The sequence below is a fragment of the Salvelinus alpinus genome, chromosome 23 (genome assembly GCF_045679555.1).
Source record: "Salvelinus alpinus chromosome 23, SLU_Salpinus.1, whole genome shotgun sequence".
Taxonomy (NCBI): domain Eukaryota; kingdom Metazoa; phylum Chordata; class Actinopteri; order Salmoniformes; family Salmonidae; genus Salvelinus; species Salvelinus alpinus.
In genome coordinates, this window is record NC_092108.1 from 49,924,798 (window position 1) to 49,945,057 (window position 20,260).

General features: G+C 42.2%; 1 protein-coding gene across 9 annotated transcripts in view; it reads right to left on the reverse strand.

The window, feature by feature from the left end:
* Nucleotides 1-4,552: 4,552 nt before the first annotated feature.
* The window catches only part of LOC139551218 (serine/threonine-protein kinase PRP4 homolog), a 28,026-nt gene continuing 12,318 nt past the window's right edge, over nt 4,553-20,260 (reverse strand). For 2 of the 9 annotated variants that reach the window (XM_071362692.1, XM_071362690.1), the window contains exons 11-15: nt 14,050-14,203; nt 11,464-11,578; nt 10,865-11,016; nt 10,584-10,670; nt 4,553-9,634 (exon numbers count right to left, since the gene is read on the reverse strand). In XM_071362692.1, coding sequence (XP_071218793.1) covers nt 9,428-9,634; nt 10,584-10,670; nt 10,865-11,016; nt 11,464-11,578; nt 14,050-14,203 — 715 coding nt within the window. In that variant the 3' untranslated portion in view covers nt 4,553-9,427. Of the gene's footprint in view, nt 9,635-10,580; nt 10,671-10,864; nt 11,017-11,463; nt 11,579-14,049; nt 14,204-20,260 lie in introns of those variants that run through there. The other 7 variants (XR_011670228.1, XR_011670227.1, XR_011670223.1 and 4 more) reach the window with 7 other exon arrangements.

The following is a 20,260-nucleotide window of genomic DNA, read 5'->3' on the forward strand; positions in this document are numbered from 1 at the left end:
ATAGTACAATATTAATATCTGCGCGTAAATCAGAAACATGCAGGTAAAATTCTCCAGACTATACAATGGCTTCTTAAAGTCCAAATCGGAAACTACACTATACATAAAGTACAAATGGGAATGGGAGGGTAATATGGTCATTTCTGTGGAGTGGGGGACCTTGTGCCAATCACAATGGAAATCAACAAGCTCATTGACTGAGGGAATTTGGAAGGAAACTCCTCTGCAGAAAAGACATCGGTGTTACAGAACAGCGTGTTGGAGCAACAATTACCACATATTTTGGGAATGCCTTAATCTTGTAACAACAACACCCTGTTCAACTGTTAATAGTTACTGTAAAAGGGGGGAAATTTTTTGAAATCGTCGGGATTTACCGAATTATTAAGACCTTTGATCTTTTTGACTCACTGAATGTTTTAACTTTTGTTTTTCAACTTTTACCGTGCTCTTTAACTTTATACTTTTCATTGTCGACCTCTTGCATATTCGCACTTAATTATGGCGGCAACTATGTACATTCTACGAATGGACTTGTCGGTGTGGCGTGGCCTTGAGGGTTGCGTTGCATGACTAGACTTCTAGTCATCTTGTCCGAGAGAGATTTACATGGTTATCAAAACATCAAGCCAGGGTAAGCGCCTACACGAAACACAGCCCTTATTTTAAGTGTTTCTAAAATTCACTATGGGAAAAATTAATGGAGGAAAAATGATTGGAACCATTTCCCTGTTTGAAAGCTACGTTTTATGGGTATTATGACACCTCCACTGTGGGGCTCTATTGGAATCTATTTCTTAATGCCATTTAGAACGTATTGGCATGTATTTACAATTACTTCAAATACATATTGTTGGAAGTATTTGAAAGATAGTATTTTCAAATAAATATTTAAAAAATTGGATGTATTTGAAAATAGTTGTGAATGTACTTAGTAGTTTCATTTGAAATAACAAACTACTTAACATGTAAAGGCCTCATTTCACTTTTTAATAAAAAAATATAGCTTATACTTTACATTTGGTGTCTCATGAAAGAGAACAAGAAGCCATTTTCCATTTAAAAAACATCAGGGTTTCAAAAAGCTTGTCAGACATTGAGCAGTGATGTAGTCTGATCAAATAAAATTGTATTTGTCACATCATTCGTAAGCAACAGGCACGGCAAGTGGTACCGGAGCGCCAAGTCTAGGTCCAAGAGGCTTCTAAACAGCTTCTACCCCCAATCCATAAGGCTGCTGAACATCTAATCAAATGAATACCCAGACTACTTGCATTGCTCCCCACATGTATACATTACCTCAATTACCTTGACTAACCAGTGCCACTGCACATTGACTCTGTACCGGTACCCCCTGTAAGCCTCGCTATTGTTATTTTATTGCTAATCTTTAATTATTTGTTACTTTCTTTTTTGGGGGGGTATTTTTCTTAAAACTGCATTGTTGGTTAAGGGCTTGCAAGTAAGCATTTCACTGTAAGGTCTACCTACACCTGCATGTGTCAAATAAAATTTGATTTGATTTATTAGGACTAACAGTGAAATGCTTACAGGTCCTTCCCAACAATGCAGAGAGAAAAAAAATAGAGAAATAATAGAAAAGTCAAACGAGTAATAATAAAAGTAATAATAGATACACAATGAGAAAGATAACTCGGCTATATACAAGGGGTACCAGTACCGAGTCGTTGTGCAGGGGTATGAGGTAATTGAGGTAGATATGTACATACTGTATAATTAGGAATACATTCACAACTAGTAAATAGTAGCAGCAGCGTGCGTGATGAGTAAAAAAAAAGTTTGTGCAAAACAGGTCAATGCAGATAGTTAACCAAATAGCTACCCGGACTATGTAAAGCTGCAAAAAATATAACTTTTTGGCAGAATGACCAAATTCACATAGAAATGCGAGTTATAGATCTGTCATTGTCATTGAAAGCAAGCCTAGCTTGGCATCTGAAAGAAATTTGTGGGATCGGCACAAAAGCTCTCACTGGATAATCAACGTATCCTAACATGGATTTATTAGGTAAAGACTGCTTCAAAACTCAAAAGGACAGACAATGTCTTCTATTCCACAACGCTCGCCACCAGTTCTGTGTCGAACCAAACAGTGGGTGTCAGACACAGGGAATTTAACGCCACTCATTTCAAAGGCATCCTGCTATGGAGAGCAAAGCAAGTCCCAGGTCTTGTCCCTAGTTGCGTGACGCAATGCACCCACTCCCTCTGTACAGAACAGACACAGAAAAAAGTCCACTTCGAACTATCTTCACCGATTAAACAGTGCACAACGTCTTTTCTACCCAGCCTGTAACTACATATGGATCAGCCAAAAGGCAGGTATCCACTTTCTCCAAAAATGTCACTCCCACTTGGCCCGGGGCAAGGGTCGGAGGTCTTCACAACACCTGCCACCACAGGTAATTCATCCTCTCTCCTCAGGTTCAATTTTTGACCTATCAGTGACAGTAGAATAGAATACTTGGCGCCATTCATCCTCAACACACACCTTCCCACTGCACTCAACTCTTCTTCTCCTTCTTCCTCTCTGTCCATAACCACATCTATCCGTTCATCATGCTCTTGCCGTGTCTTATTCCTTACAATTAAAAAAAATTTTTTTGTCATGTACAACTGTGTTATTCAATGAATTTCTATGGGCTCTAGCATTAAAAGGCACATTTTTTCCCCCATTATACCTACAGGGGTCAAATTTTTTTAAATCAATTTTATGAACATCTTAAAACAATTCCATATGTTAGCTTAGTAGATATTGCGATCGAAGGGCTTACACCTAAGCAGACAGGCTAAGTCAGGATTTTTGTGACAGTATGTCATCATGGCTACATGATTATGTAGGCTTTGACAGTGTCCAAGTTAGCTATTACCAAAGATATTTTACTGATCATCAGATAGGCACGGACTATACCAAATATTTTTCACAGACATGTTTATTATACACTGCTCAAAAAAATAAAGGGAACACTTAAACAACACAATGTAACTCCAAGTCAATCACACTTCTGTGAAATCAAACTGTCCACTTAGGAAGCAACACTGATTGACAATAAATTTCACATGCTGTTGTGCAAATGGAATAGACAACAGGTGGAAATTATAGGCAATTAGCAAGACACCCCCAATAAAGGAGTGGTTCTGCAGGTGGTGACCACAGACCACTTCTCAGTTCCTATGCTTCCTGGCTGATGTTTTGGTCACTTTTGAATGCTGGCAGTGCTTTCACTGCTAGGGTAGCACTCTAGGGTAGCTACTGTCCAATTTGTAAGTCGCTCTGGATAAGAGCGTCTGCTAAATGACTTAAATGTAAATGTAGCATGAGACGGAGTCTACAACCCACACAAGTGGCTCAGGTAGTGCAGCTCATCCAGGATGGCACATCAAATGCGAGCTGTGGCAAGAAGGTTTGCTGTGTCTGTCAGCGTAGTGTCCAGAGCATGGAGGCGCTACCAGGAGACAGGCCAGTACATCAGGAGACGTGGAGGAGGCCCTAGGAGGGCAACAACCCAGCAGCAGGACCGCTACCTCCACCTTTGTGCAAGGAGGAGCACTGCCAGAGCCCTGCAAAATGACCTCCAGCAGGCCACAAATGTGCATGTGTCTGCTCAAACGGTCAGAAACAGACTCCATGAGGGTGGTATGAGGGCCCGACGTCCACAGGTGGGGGTTGTGCTTACAGCCCAACACCGTGCAGGACGTTTGGCATTTGCCAGAGAACACCAAGATTGGCAAATTCGCCACTGGCGCCCTGTGCTCGTCACAGATGAAAGCAGGTTCACACTGAGCACATGTGACAGACGTGACAGTCGAGAGTCGCCGTGGAGAACGTTCTGCTGCCTGCAACATCCTCAAGCATGACCGGTTTGGCGGTGGGTCAGTCATGGTGTGGGGTGGCATATCTTTGGGGGGCCGCACAGCCCTCCATGTGCTCGCCAGAGGTAGCCTGACTGCCATTAGGTACCGAGATGAGATCCTCAGACCCCTTGTGAGACCATATGCTGGTGCGGTTGGCCCTGGGTTCCTCCTAATGCAAGACAATGCTAGACCTCATGTGGCTGGAGTGTGTCAGCAGTTCCTGCAAGAGGAAGGCATTGATGCTATGGACTGGCCCGCCCGTTCCCCAGACCTGAATCCAATTGAGCACATCTGGGACATCATGTCTCGCTCCATCCACCAACGCCACGTTGCACCACAGACTGTTCAGGAGTTGGCGGATGCTTTAGTCCAGGTCTGGGAGGAGATCCCTCAGGAGACCATCCGCCACCTCATCAGGAGCATGCCCAGGCGTTGTAGGGAGGTCATACAGACGTGGAGGCCACACACACTACTGAGCCTCATTTTGACTTGTTTTAAGGACATTACATCAAAGTTGGATCAGCCTGTTGTTTAATTTTGAGTGTGACTCCAAATCCAGACCTCCATGGGTTGATAAATTTGATTTCCATTGATAATTTGTGTGATTTTGTTGTCAGCACATTCAACTATGTAAAGAAAAAAGTATTTAATAAGAATATTTCATTCAGATCTAGGATGTGTTATTTTAGTGTTCACTTTATTTTTTTGAGCAGTGTATTAAAACACACGTGAAAGTGAATACAAGTTATGTTCTCAACAGCAGACAAAATATACATAGATGTTTTATCATATATTGGAAAAAGTGGTGTCCAATTATTTGGGTTGGATTACACGAATACAGTTAAGTACACGGACAAAAGTGTTACGCATGTTTTAATACATTTCTGTTTTAAAATGTTTCTGAGAAATATCCACAGGGCCCATTGTTGAACATCTCTCTGGCCTTGAGTCTTACATGGCCACCAAAGCAGAAAAAGGAGACTGATGAAACCAAGACAGGGAAAATAAGTTCTGACTTACCCTGAAAAATAAACACAAAATTGCAACGTTAACACCGTGATATGAATCTGGCCATATTAATCAATAACAAGAAAAAGTATTACCTTATTGTTGATGGTCACTTTGGCATAGATTTAGCCAAATTGTAACACATGTTCAATCTAAATGACCTAATACAATTGCCATCTATTTGGCTTTGCTCTGCAAAGCAAAGCATTGAGTTCATGAACAAATCTCAAACGTCTATAATGGGTCCAAAATATCACCCAATGTGTCCAATACTGGCTCATTATGGTAACTACAGTAGTTTCTGCTAACATGTTTGAAAAAGAACAGCAAATCAGATCATGACATCATGATTATTAAAGGTTGACTTATCAAAATTACATCATACACAGCAGGGCTTCTTTCTGCTCACAGAAAACATTGGCTCTTCCCAATCTGCACCCTCCCTTGAGCCTAGCCCAGATTGGGAAAAGCCTCAAGTAGCAATCTCAGAAGAGATTTGCCCCGCTTTGTATGATTGTCATATTGATGAGTCCACCTTTACAAATACAGTAACTATCTCCAGAACAGAAACCTTTGTCCAGATGAGGTTCCTTGTGAGTTTCTTCTCTAAAGTGGCAGCACCTAGAATATATAGAGAACAAATGAAAAAGTATCTTGGTTCAACTTTAACACAGTTACAAGACAAGACACCTGAAGCCTTGCTTGTAGCAATCTGGAACTAGTTTAGAGCAATATGATTAACCAAACATCCACAGTCAGGTATATGAGCAGCTTGGAATGATACTTTTAACCAGATAGAGTATATGTCATGTGTAGAAAAGGAAGGAGGCCTTAAAAGTATTGTGAGAGAAAACGTATAGAAACACACTTTTAAGGTATGTTATTATGAGTGTCTATTATAAATGCCTTTCATAAAATAGTAAGTGAAAGTGATTCCCCATCTTGTCTTTTCTATCACCCCAGTGTTGTTTGCTTTTTGTATCTACCCATGCCATCAAAAATGACCTTGATAAGTGGCTTTGTGGAGGTTTTGTCTCTCTGAAAGTGGAGCCCAGGCTGGAGAAGGTGCTGGACTCTCTCGCTCTCAGCCACCACAGGAAACATCATTGTTGGGAAAAACATCACAAACATCAGTTAGTGTCAGTAAAAAAAAAGCACAAAAATATACATGTTTTTTGTTGTCTTTTGCTTATTTGGTTTGAAACAAAATTTAGCATACACGTGCCAAATCCTAACTTGAGATCTGTGTTCGTCAAGTTATGCGCACAAATCAAGTTGGGATTCCAGCCTAAAGCTGCACAAAAATCTGATGAAAACGAAAGTATTCTAGTTAAGGTTTGTGGATTAGTTTTAAAAATACAGAATTTCCGTTAATTGTTAGACACTTAAAGGAGCCTGAACATTGGCATGTGTATGTAGGGAAGACATTTGTGGAAAAGGCATAAATTCTCCATCAGCTACACATGTGAGCTCTTTTATTTCTGTTTTGCTCCTATAAGAACATTAAAATATATAACACAAAATAAAGTAGAGGCAATTACCGCTCATAACAAGCAGACTCAAAGCTCAGAGAAGAAATATCCCTGTATCAAAAGACAACATGGTCATACAAAACATGAAAACCAATGATAGAGGGAAACAAAACACTTAAATACCCTTCTTTTTTAGAGGAACATGCCTAAAATAATTGCAACACACAATTTTCAATACGTAGCAAGACTGCTATCCTCACATGCAGTTTCTAACATTGTATCAAGGGAACACATGAAAAACAAAAGGTATTCGTTACAGCAGAGCAAGAAATTCTGAGTTGTTCCATTAAGATAAGTACACTGAAGGTGCTCTTGTCCATCATAGCTTGTTGGATACAGCCCCCCCATACCCGACCCAACTTCCTCTCCACAATTTGGGTGCGTGACTTGATTAAGTTTACTTTTATCCAGTTTGTCTTTGACATATTTTTAAACAACATGTAAACCATGTCTATGGGGGCATCTGGCTAAAACAATGTGTACAACATTAAAATATATTAAAAATAAATAAATAAACATACGAGGTAATAACCAGGTGAAGTTGATGGGTTTTGTTTTTTGGAGGAGGGGGGATAGCTTACCTTCAATGTACTGAAAGTGGTATACAATCTGCTTTAAACATGAGGGGCCATCCCTGCAGGTGGGCTCAAGTAGGACCCCCAACCGTTTGGGTTTTCGGCACTGACAGACCTACAGGCAGCGGCAGAACGGGCATGCGGACCAGGGCCTGCACAGACACCAGGGTGGGGGAGCGCTCTGGGTTTTCAATACCTGGGGGAGACGTGGATATAAATAGCATTTACGCTGGCCCTGCACCACAATAAAACACAACACACAGCACAGGGCATGACGGGTAATAACAGCACAGAATAATAGTAAGTCAAAGGAGCTGCCAAGTCTGCAAGACTTCACAATCTACAGACTGTACAAACATCCCAATCAAAAGGTTTAGGGCATTGGGTTACGAACAATTGGGTTGCGACCAATCAAACAAAGCCCAAGTTAAATAACTGTGATCATTATCTGGACCCCCTCCCTGCTCGTCACAGCCTTGGCAACTCATGAATGACAGTAAACTCCCAACAATCAGAATTACATTTTTACAGCTACAATATCATCCACCTTCAGTCACCTGCAAGGGGCCAATCAAAAAACTGAAAATCCAAGTGGATGAAACTCAAACTCTTTTTGAGTGGCTTACTGTCCATGAGATAGTTATGCGTCATTATAAGCTTTTTATCTGACTTGCAGTTAGGCGGAGATGGAAAATATGTCGTAAAGCAGGCATTCTGCTTGTAGCCCTACTATGGTTTAGGGATGTGACAAATGGAAAATATATTTTTTTTTTTAAATGTCCCCGTTAAAACGATAAGAACATTTAACAAAATTCCATGTCAAATCATATTGCATGGTATGACCGCTAGGGGGCAATTAAGTTCTACCGTAGGCGGCATCTGGAATCTGCTTCTGCAGGTGAAATTACAATCCGACCGCTCTCTCTACACACATGCATGCTGAGCACCCAAGCTCCCATTAGGCCTTAAAGGTCTAATGCAGCCATTTTTATCTCAATATCAAATAATTTCTGGGTAACAATCACCGTGATTGACCATTAAAATGGTCAAGAAACAAAAATAGCTTCTTAGCCAAGAGCAATTTCACAAGCAAGAATTTTGCTAGGGCTGTCTGGGAGTGGTCTTAGTGGGGAAGGGAAAACTGAAAACTAGCCGTTATTGAAAGAGAGGTTTGGAACTCTTTCTCATTGGTCTTCACTGGGCAGGAAAATAGTTATGTCACCAGGCAGGCCAAAACTTCATCCCACCAAAACAGCCTGAAATTTCAGGCTGTCTTCTCAAACAGCTCTTACACTAAAAGGGCATTATCATAATTTTCATAATTAATGCCTATACAAACGTATCAAACTGATGGGATACACAAACGAAACTGTAGCCAAGCTACATTCCTTGCCGAATCACGACAGCTTTATCACAAATTCAAAATGGACTGGTTGATTAACGTAGGGAAATGTGTTCCAGCCACGCGCAGCAAATTTGGAATAACTGCAGTGCTATTTTAGGCTTTTTTTGTGAACTGCTATAGTGTGCCATTTAGAATAGGTTACAACCCCTCCTAAATCTAGGCAGGTTCCACAATAAAATATGAAACAAAAACATTTTGATGAAGGCAAATTGTGTATTCAACAGTCTAGGGGCCTACTTTATTTCATGATTAACAAAAGCCTGCCCACCAAGTTTAAGCGCACAAATCAAACACAGGGCAAAAGAAATCGTGCTAAATACAGGTATTTACTGGTTAAAAAAGGGAATCATTTTTGCTTTCTAATGCTGTTAGCTATATGTCTCAACTCCCATTACAAAAGGAATTAACACCCTGTTGAAATGGGAGTAAACTGTGAAATTTATGAGAAAGACGCACCCGTTTCAGTAGCGTGAGTCGAGGCTCAAATGGCGTTTGCAGTTCTTCATTTAACAAATTACCTCACGACTCAAATAGTCCATTGAAAACAGATGCATACCAACTGTAATCAGCACTTTTATTTCAAACTGTTAACGACGACGACGACGTGCGGATGCATATCCCCTCTTACTAACGTTACAGCATTGTTGTGTTAGGTAGGCCTATTCCCTTCATGATGATCAGGACCTGTTAGTGGTCGTTTTGTGATAACTGCACTGGGATTTACATTTTGTAAAAAAAAAAAAAACGTTAAGGATTCAATTTCGATTAAACATTTAAAACGTTCACACCCCTACTATGGTTATATAATACAAGCCATTAGATCAATGTAAAACGGGAGAGCATGTGTGTGTTGTTCAAACAGGGGAAGAAAGATAATACTACTTCCTCTCCATCAGCAGATTCTGCCAGCTCAAATAAATCAATTTCTTGGGCTGGGGTGGGGTCCAACCATAGTCAAACTAGGGACTCAGTACTAGCTTCTGCATGTGTCAATCAATCAATGCATGACTGAGTGGTACAGTAGGAGATGCTCAGAAGATCTTCTCCTGGATGTAGGGGTGCTGCAGGGCCTGGTTGATGCTGATCCTCTTGGCCGGGTCCAGCATAAGGGTCAGGTCCAGCAGGTCCTTGAGCTGGGCAACCTTCTTGCGCTGGTCCTCAGGGAGACGCTGGCAGCCCACCATGTCAGCCAGCAGCTCCTTGGTGGGGTTGATGGTGCTCATCACTGTCACCTTCTCCTGTGGATAGGTGGGACAGAAGAAGGACAGAGGTGGTACAGGGGGATGGAGAGAGGGGAGTCAGGATGAGAAGCGGAACAGATATGAGTGTGCGGGTTGGCGAAAGGGATCAGTGTCGAGAAAGAACCAGGGAGGAAAACAAACCATGTCATAAGACAGCGAGAGAAAAGAAAGGAGTGGGGAAAAATAAAATTGGCATAGAGATGTAGAGGGGGTGATTGGAATAGCAGGAAAAGGAGAGTGAACAATGGGCTTAGCTAACTTTGCACAAAATGGAAATATACTGAACAAAAATATAAAGGCATCATGTACAGTGTTGGTCCCATGTTTCATGAGATTAAATAAAAGATACCAGAAATGTTCCATACACACAAATGTTGTACACCATTTTATTTTTATATCCCTGTTAGTGAGCATTTCTCCTTTGCCAAGACAATCCATTCACCTGACAGTTGTGGCATATCAAGAAGCTGATTAAACAGTATGATCATTACACAGGTGCACCTTATGCTAGGGACAGACAAAAGGCTACTAAAATGTCCCATTTTGTCACACAAAACAATGCCATAGATGTCTCAAGTTGAGGGAGCGCGCAATTGGCAAGCTGACTGCAAGAATGTCCACCAGAGCTGTTGCCAGAAAATGAGAATGTTAATTTCTCCACCATAAGCCGCTTCCAACGTTGTTTTAGATAATTTGGCAGTATGTCCAACTGGCCTCACAACCGCAGACCACGGGCCTACCCAGGGCTGCGCCCTTTCCCAGTCATTAGGGCCTAATCAATTTATTTCAATTGACTGATATCCTTATATAAACTGTAACTCCGTAAATTCTTTGAAATCATTGCATGTTGCGTTTATATTTTTGTTCAGTGTAAGATCAGTTGACTGATACCAGAGGGGTTTTCATGCAAACATTCCCACTCAGACAATATGAGACAACAACCTACCCTTTCAGTGACTTTGTCTACTTCTGTGTACAGGAAGTTGAGGTTCTGGTCAAAGTGCTGGTCCTTGAACACGCCTTTCCTGATCATCTGTGAAGGGGTAGAAAGATATCATTTCAAATTGATCCATCCAGGAAGTAACCAGAAACTCAGATTTTAAGTTCTCATTGATATTTCAGAATTCTTATTTCACTTCTGAATAAATATTTTTTCTTTCTGTACATTTCCAGTAGTAGGGGGAAGGGTGTGTTTCTGGATGGACCCTACAGTACAGTTGGTCTCACCTTGTTGGGCATCTTGCCCTTGATGTCCATGGCGAGCTTAATCATGTGGTTGTTGGTTTTCCCTGGGAAAAGTATCTTGCCCGTGTACAGCTCATACAGAGTGCAGCCAACGGACCACATGTCGATCGCATAGTCGTAAGGCTTCCCGATGACTGCAAGGAAAGATGTAGGATTTAGGGGACTTTGACAAACCATGGCAAATGAGTTTGTTTGATCAGTGATGTGCTCATAAGGGCACACCTTTTCAAAAATATTCAAAATAAATCGGTTTTCTTCCGTTTGGTGCCTACTAAACACGACAGTTGTACATGTTCCATACAAGTTAAGACCTACAGAGGTGGTCACCAACTGGTTGTGGAGAGCTACTGGATGCACTAATTCAACTAATCAAGGACTTGATGAGAGGTGATTAGTTGATTGTAGTTTGTGCTGGGATGGAGCAAAAGCGTGCACACTAAGTATAGTAGCACTTCAGGTCAAGGGTTGGTGATAAAAAGTTGAGTGAGAGGATTCATTCTAAACCAATCCAGAGAAGAGAAGAAAATACAAAAGAACAGAGGAGAAGAACACAAAAGTGAATAAGAAAAGCGAAGACTCACTAATCTCCGGCGCCCTGTAGAACCGGCTGACCAAGTAGGGCGTGATGTCATTCTCTGCCACGTGCGACGCTGAACCAAAGTCACAGAGCTTGAGGATGGTTTTCGACTCGTTGACCTGTTGAAAACAAACCAATCAAAAAAATATGCCACTCGACCTATGTAAAACTCCAGCCAACATGTTTCAAAAGGTCAATCGTGATGGCAAATCTCCCAGCATTCCCCTTCCACCAAATGTATTTATTGTAGAGTTCAAGCACAATGACAAACCACATGCTATCAAAAGAACTGAGATGCAGATGTGAATAACCCTATTTCACTATTACGTCACTGTGGAAAAGGAGTGCTGCGTGCCACAGTCAACAGGTCAGTAAATACTAGTCAGCATCTAGTTATTTACTGGCTAGTTAGCAAGTGAGACAACTCTGCTGTAAACTAAACTCTTAGGTAAGTGATACAATTTTAAACGTACTGTATCTAATTTATAGTCAGAGCATTGACATTGTACAACGGTCATCTCTAGTTAACAGTGTTAACCCCCCCCCCCCCCCAAAATATCACATAGTTTAGTCTAATTGTGTGAACAGAGGTGCACTGGGCCACGGCTGGTTACTTGACCAGGCAAAACAGGTCAGGGCAGAGTGCCTTGCTCATATCAGTTATCAGCGCAACTGGGTCATAATGCCAACAAGACAGCATAATGGATCATTCAGAAACATACAACAATATAGCAGATGAGCAAAATGGGTTCAGAAAGAAACAAAGTTGCCTGGAATACGCCACCCGATTTACCACAATCAGATTCAAATAAAAAAATTAACAAGTCCACTTACTGTTCTTCAATAGATTTATCTCAAGCCTTTGACCACATTGACATATGTATGCTATGGGACAAGCTGGAGTCAAATTGGTCTAAATGGTAACATCCTGAAATGCCTTATGATGTATGATAATGTGAACTGTCTAACTGGCTGCCTAACTGACTGGTTACCTGTTGACATTGGAGTGAAACAGGGTTGCATTTTATCACCTATTCTGTTGTCAATGTACATTAATGATCTCACTCTGGCCATCAAAGCTCTAGGAAAAGGTCATAACAATGAATGAGTGTCTACTCTTTTATATACAGATGACATCGTATTGATCTCTAAAACTGAAGATGAGTTAAGATTTTTTTTATATATTGCTTTTAACTGGTGTGAACAATGGAAAATCTATGTAGACAAAACTAAGGTAGTGCACCTTATTTTCTCCTGTGGTCCTGCCACAGATGTCAGTGAGTATACGTATCTGGGGTTGATTATTAATTCAGTTTTGGATTAAGTACATAGCTAACCATGCAAATTGTGCCCTTGGTGCCGTCATTGTAAAGTGTAAATTGTTTTATTTAACTAGGCAAGTCAGTTAAGAACAAATTCTTATTTACAATGACGGCCTACCCTGGCCAAACCCGGACGACGCTGGGCCAATTGTGCGCCGCCCTATGGTACTCCCAATCATGGCCAGATGTGATACAGCCTGGATTCGAACCAGGAACAGTAAACTGTTTGAATCACTGGTGCTACCTATTATTACCTATGCTGCAGCAGTATGTGGACAGATACATTATACTTGTGTTAATGCTGTTTTTAACCGTGCCTGCAGATGTTACCTTTGTGCTGCTATTCAAGGTGATATGACCTGGGAAACTCTATGGCATCACTAGTGGCTATGCATTTAAAAACATTTGCAGAGATTTTGCAGTATGCCAAATGAACGTCTATGTTAAAGTGCATTTGTATGGGCTTGTGATGTTGCAAAGAAAAATGTCAAAGCCAGAGTGTATTCTAGAAATGTCCAAAATGCTTTTGAATCAGCGCTTTTAGGAACACAATGAACTAAAGTGGTACCAACTGATAAACAAACCTGAAAGTAACAAACTGTGCACCTACTGCCTACGTACGTACAGTTTTATCGAAGTAATATCAAAGCTCTTTTGCTAAATTTAGATGTGGAGTGGCCCCTCTCGCCATTGAGACTGGTCGATACACAAACATTCCCTTAGATAAACGTGTATGTACTTCTTGGAACAAGGGTTCTATTGAAACAGAAGCTCATGTCTTGCTTTACTGTGGGTTATAAAACAACATTCGGGATGATGTTTTAAGTCAGCTGTCCAGACAAAACAGTCTAGATTAAAATAATAAATTGGGTGACATTTTATCATCAAGTAATAATAATTTAAAAGCCTGCGCCAAAGCCTGCCATTATCCCACAATGGAGACTTTCTTTACAAGTGCTTAATTGTCCTTTTATCTTCTGTACTCAGTTTTTTTGTTTTTATGCATACATGTGTATAGATGACTTAATGAATTATAGATGACGCCTGTACCATGTTTGATAATGATTGTTAGAGTCTCAAAACGACATTTGAGTGGTTCACAATGTGATTAAAAACAAACAAATCTGTATTATTGTATCATTGTGGAGTGACACTTAAATACAATTTTCAAAACTAAAACCTGCTTTAAACATGTATTTTTGACTGTGTTTAGTGAAATAGTGTTATTGACTCTCTCTGGGTGCTTTGGTTGGTTAGAGGAGACGCACCAGGATGTTGTCAGGTTTGATATCGGCGTGCAGGATGTTGCAGCGTTTCAGCAGCTTCAGGGCTAGAAAGAGCTGCTGGCTGTAAGAGCGCACCGCCTTGATGTGGAGGCCCACGTCTTTGCCATACTTCTTCAGTACCTCGCGCAGGTTCATACTGAGGAGTAGAGAGGGATGACACTTACAATCTAGAGGTGCATTGTGCAGTGCTACGGCATAGTGGTAACACTCCCTGGCATATCACATATCCAACTCCCCACTGAAGACCAGGGTTCAATCCCTGTGACCACCCTTCCCATTGTTTTTACCACTTGCCTGTCACCCCACTTAATTTCCTGTTTGCATAAAGTTTTAAAGTAACTGTACAGTGCCCTCTGCTTAATGTGAGTCTGGAAGGAGAGTTTACAGTCTAACCAGACACCTAGGTATTTGTAGTTGTCCACATATTCTAAGCCTATGTAGATATTCCATTTAAAATCCAGCTACAATAGTCATTTACAACATTGACAATGTCTACACTGTACTTCTGATCAATTGTATGTTATTTTAATGACCAAAAAAGGTGCTTTTCTTTCAAAAACAAGGACTTTTCTAGGTGACCCCAAACTTTTGAACGGTAGTGTGTGTGTGTGTATACAGTTGAAGTCGGAAGTATACATACACCTTTGCCAAATACATTTAAACTCAGTTTTTCACAATTCCTGACATTTAATCCTAGGAAAAATTCCCAGTCAGTTAGGATCACCACTTTATTTTAAGAACGTGAAATGTCAGAATAATAGTAGAGAGAATGATTTTTCAGCTTTTATTTCTTTCATCACATTCCCAGTGGGTCAGATGTTTACATCCACTCAATTAGTATTTGGTAGCATTGCCTTTAAATTGTTTAACTTGGGTCAAACGTTTCGGGTAGCCTTCCACAAACGTCCCACAATAAGTTGGGTGAATTTGGCCCATTCCTCCTGACAGAGATGGTGTAACTGAGTCAAGTTTCTAGGCCTCCTTGCTCGCACACGCTTTTTCAGTTCTGCCCACAAATTTTCTATAGGATTGGGGTCAAGGCTTTGTGATGGCCACTCCAATACCTTGACTTTGTTGTCCTTAAGCCATTTTGCCACAACTTTGGAAGTATGCTTGGGGTCATTGTCCATTTGGAAGACCCATTTGCGACCAAGCTTTAACTTCCTGACTGATGTCTTGAGATGTTGCTTCAATATAGCCACAATTTTCCTCCCTCATGACGACATCTATTTTGTGAAGTGCACCAGTCCCTCCTGCAGCAAAGCACCCCCTACTACATGATGTTGCCACCCCCGTGCTTCACGGTTGGGATGGTGTTCTTCAGCTTGCAAGCATCCTCCTTTTTCCTCCAAAACGTAACGATGGCCATTATGGCCAAACAGTTCTATTTTTGTTTCATCAGACCAGAGGACATTTCTCCAAAAAGTACAATCTTTGTCCCCATGTGCAGTTGCCACCATAGTCTGGCTTTTTTATGCCGGTTTTGGAGCAGTGGCTTCTTCCTTGCTGAGCGGCCTTTCAGGTTATGTTGATATAGGACTCTTTTTACTGTGGATATAGATACTTCTGTACCTGTTTCCTCCAGCATCTTCACAAGGTCCTTTGCTGTTGTTCTGGGATTGATTTGCACCAAAGTAAGTACATCTCTAGGAGACAGAACGCATCTTCTTCCTGAGCGGTATGACGGCTGCGTGGTCTCATGGTGGATACTATTGCATACTATTGTTTGTACAGATGAACGTGGAACCTTCAGGCGTTTGGAAATTGCTCCCAAGGATGAACCAGCAGACTTTCTCAGACGTCAAACAGCATCAATAAGACCATCTCTTTACAGACTCTGTTCACTTTCCCCAATATTATTTTTAGGGCAGGATGCAAAGGCTCCCCAAAATCAGCAGCTGGGGCTTTTATAACCAAAATGTTAAAATGAAACCAAATTACTTTACAAAGAAAGGGAGAGCAGACCTATGTGGAGGGGCCCACACTGCCTATTAGTACTGCCCCTGACCCCCCAAAAATATTGGTAGAACGAGTCTGTGTTCTTTCGACCAATTGATTGGCTGAAATGTTTAAACGTGTAATTTTCCATATACAGTGCATTCGGAAAGTATTCAGACCCCTTGACTTATTCAGCATTTTGTTACATTACAGCCTTATTCTAAAATGGATTAAATAAAGAAATCCTCAGCAATCTACACACAATACCCCATAATGACAAAGCAAAAATAGGTTTAGAAATTGTAGCTATTTTATTACATAAAAAATTAAATATCACATTTACATAAGTACTCAGACCCTTTACTAAGTACTTTGTTGAGGCACTTTTGGCAGCGCTTACAGCATCAAGTCTTCTTGGATATGACGCTACAAGCTTGGCACACCTGTATTTTTACGAGTTTCTCCCATTATTCTCTGCAGATCCTCTCAAGCTCTGTCAGGTTGGATTGGGAGCGTCGCTGCACAGCTATTTTCAGGTCTCTCAGGAGATGTTCGATCAGTTCAAGTCTGGGCTCTGGCTGGGCCACTCAAGGACATTCAGAGACTTGTCCCGAAGCCACTTCAGCATTGTCTTGGCTGTGTGCTTAGGGTCATTGTCCTGTTGGAAGGTGAACCTTCGCCACAGTCTGAGGTCCTGAATGCTCTGGAGCAGGTTTTCGTCAAGGATCTAAGTTCATCTCTCCCTCAATCCTGACTAGTCTCTGCTGTCACCACCATGCTTCACCGTAGAGATGGTGCCAGGTTTCCTCCAGATGTGACGTTTGGCATTCAGGGCAAAGAGTTCAATCTTGGTTTCATCAGACCAGATAATCTTGTTTCTCATGGTCTGAGTCCTTTAGGTGCCTTTTGGCAAACTCCAAGTGGGCTTTCATGTGCCTTTTACTGAGGAGTGGCTTCTGTCTGGTCAGTCAACCATAGAGACATGATTGGTGGAGTGCTGCAGAGATGGTTGTCCTTCTGGAAGGTTTTCCCATCTCCACAGAGGAACTCTGGAGCTCTGTCAGAGTGACCATCGGGTTCTTGGTCAAATCAGTCACATACACATGGTTAGCAGATGTTATTGCAAGTGTAGCGATACAGTGCAGTAATATCTAACAATTCCACAATAACTACCTCATACACAAACGTTTAAGTAAAGCGATGGAAAAAGAGAATACATATAAATATATGGATGAGCGATGACTGAGCGGCATAGGCAAGATGCAATAGATGGTATAAAAATACAGTATATACATATGGGATGAGTAATACAAGATATGTAAATATTATTAAAGCGCCATCATTAAAAGTCACTAGTAATCTATTCATTAAAGTGTCCAATAATTTCAAGTCTGTATGTAGGCAGCAGCCTCTCTGTGTCAGTGACGGTTGTTTAACAGTCAGAGCCATCAGGGCCTTGAGATTGAAAAATAGCTTCTGTCTCTCTGTCCCAGCGTTGATGCACCTGTACTGACCTGGTCTTCTGGATTGTAGCGGGGTGAACCGGCAGTGGCTCGGGTGGTGGTTGTCGTCTTTGATTATCTTTTTGGCCTTCCTGTGACAATGGGTGTGGGCGGTGCAGTTGCCGTACCAGGCTGTGATACAGCCCGACAGGATGCTCTCAATTGTGCATCTGTAAAAGTTTGTTAAGGTTTTAGATGACAAGCAAAATTTCTTCAGCCTCCTGAGGTTCTTCCCCACACTGTTTGTGTGGGTGGACCATTTCAGTTTGTCCGTGATTTGTATGCCGAGGAACTTTCCACCTTCTCCACTGCTGTCCCGTCGATGTGGATAGGGGGGTGCTCCCTCTGCCGTTTCCCAAAGTCTACAATCATCTCCTTTGTTTTGTTGACGTTGTGTGAGGTTGTTTTCCGGACACAACACTGAGTACCCTTACCTCCTCCCTATAGTCTGTCTCGGCTTTGTTGGTGATCAAGTCTACTACTGTTGTGTCGTCTGCAAACTTGATGATTAAGTTGGAGGCATGCATGGCCACGCAGTAATGGGTGAACAGGAGGGGGCTGAGCACACACCCTTTGGGGCCCCAGCGAAGTGGAGATGTTGTTTCCTACCTTCACCACCTGGGGGTGGTCCAGGACCCAGGAAGTCCAGGACCCAATTGCACAGGGCAGGGTTGAGACCCAGGGCCTCAAGCTTAAGGATGAGCTTGGAGGGTACAATGGTGTTGAATGCTGAGCTGTAGTCAATGAACAGCATTCTTCCATTGTTATTCCTCTTGTCCAGATGGGATAGGGCAGTGTATAGTGTGATGGCGATTGCATCGGCTGTGGACCGATTGGGGCGGTATGCAAATTGAAGTGGGTCTAGGGTGGCAGGTAAGGTTGAGGTGATATGATCCTTGAGTAGTCTCTCAAATCACTTCATGATAACAGAAGTGAGTGCTACGGGCGATAGTCATTCAGTTCAGTTACCTTTGCCTTCTTGGGTACAAGAACAATGGTGGCCATCTTGAAGCATGTGGGGACAGCAGACTGGCATAGGGAGACTGAATATGTCCGTAAACACACAAGCCAGCTGGTCTGCGCATGCTCTGAGGACGCGGCTAGGGATGCCGTCTGGGCCGGCAGCCTTGCGAGGGTTAACAAGTTTAAATGTTATACTCACATCAGCCACGGAGAAGGAGAGCGCCCGGTCCTTGGTAGCGGGTTGCGCCGGTGGCACTGTATTATCCTCAAAGCGGTCAAAGAAGGTGTTTAGTTTGTCTGGAAGCAAGACGTCGGTGTCTGTGATTGGCTGTAGATCCTGCCACATACATCTCGTGTTTGAGCCGTTGAATTGCCCCTTTGTCCCTATACCGATATTTCGCTTGTTTGATTGCCTTGCAGAGGAAATAACTACACTGTTTGTATTCTGCCATATTCCCAGTCATCTTTCGATGGTTAAATGCGGCGATTCGCGTTTTCAGTTTTGCGCGAATGCCGCCATCTATCCTGGTTCGGGTAGGTTTTAATAGTCACAGTGGGTACCACATCTTCAATGTACTTCCTTATAAACTTCCTGACCGCATCAGCGTATAAGTCAATATTATTTTGAGGCTACCCGGAACATATCCCAGTCCGTGTGATCAAAACAATCTTGAAGCGTGGATTCCGATTGGTCAGACCAGCGTTGAATAGTTCTTGTCACGGGTACACCCTGTTTGAGTTTCTGTCTATAGGATGGGAGGAGCAAAATGGAGTTGTGGTCAGATTTGTCGAAGGCAGGGCAGAGGAGGCCCTTGTATGCATCGCAGAAGTTAGAGTAGCAGCGATCTAGTGTATTGCCCACACGAGTGCTACAATCAATATGCTGACAGAATATAGGTAGCCTTGTTCTCAAAATTGCTTTGTTAAAATCCCCAGCTACAATAAATGCAGCCTCAGGATATATGGTTTCCAGTTTGCATAAAGTACAGTGAAGTTCCTTGAGAGCCGTCGTGGTATCGGCTTGAGGGCGGATATACACGGCGGTGACAATAACTAACAAGAATTCTCTTGGGAGATAATATGGTCGGCATTTGATTGTGAGGAATTCTAGGTCAGGTGAACAAAAGGACTTGAGTTCCTGTATGTTGTTACGATTACAAGGGTTGCTTCGTTAATCATGAAGCATACACCCCGCCCTTTTTACCAGAGAGATGTTTATTTCTGTTGGTGCGACGCATAAAGAATCCCGGTTGCTGTACCGACTCCGACAACATATCCCGAGAGAGCCATGTTTCCATGAAACAGAGTATGTTACAATCCCTGATGTCTCTCTGGAAAGCAACCCTTGCCTTAATTTAATCTACCTTGTTATCTAGACTGGACATTGGCGAGTAATAAACTCGGAAGCGGTGGGTGGTGTGCACTCCTCCGAAGTCTGAACAGAAGGCTGCTCCTTCTATCTCTTCTGTGGCGACGTTTTGGGTCAGCCTCTGGAATCAGATCAAATGCCCTGGATGGTGGTGCAAACAAAGGATCCGCTTCGGGAAAGCCGTATTCCTGGTCGTAATGTTGCTAAGTTGTCGTCGCTCTGATATCCAATAGTTCTCCCCGGCTATAAGATATAATACATAAAAATACAAAATTCTGCATTGTTTCCTAAGGACTAGAAGCGAGGCGACCCCCCTCTGTCAGCGCCATCTTGGTCACCTCCCTGACTAAGGCCCTTCTCCCCCCGATTGCTCAGTTTGGCCGGGTGGCCAGCTCTAAGAAGTGTCTTGGTGGTGCCAAAT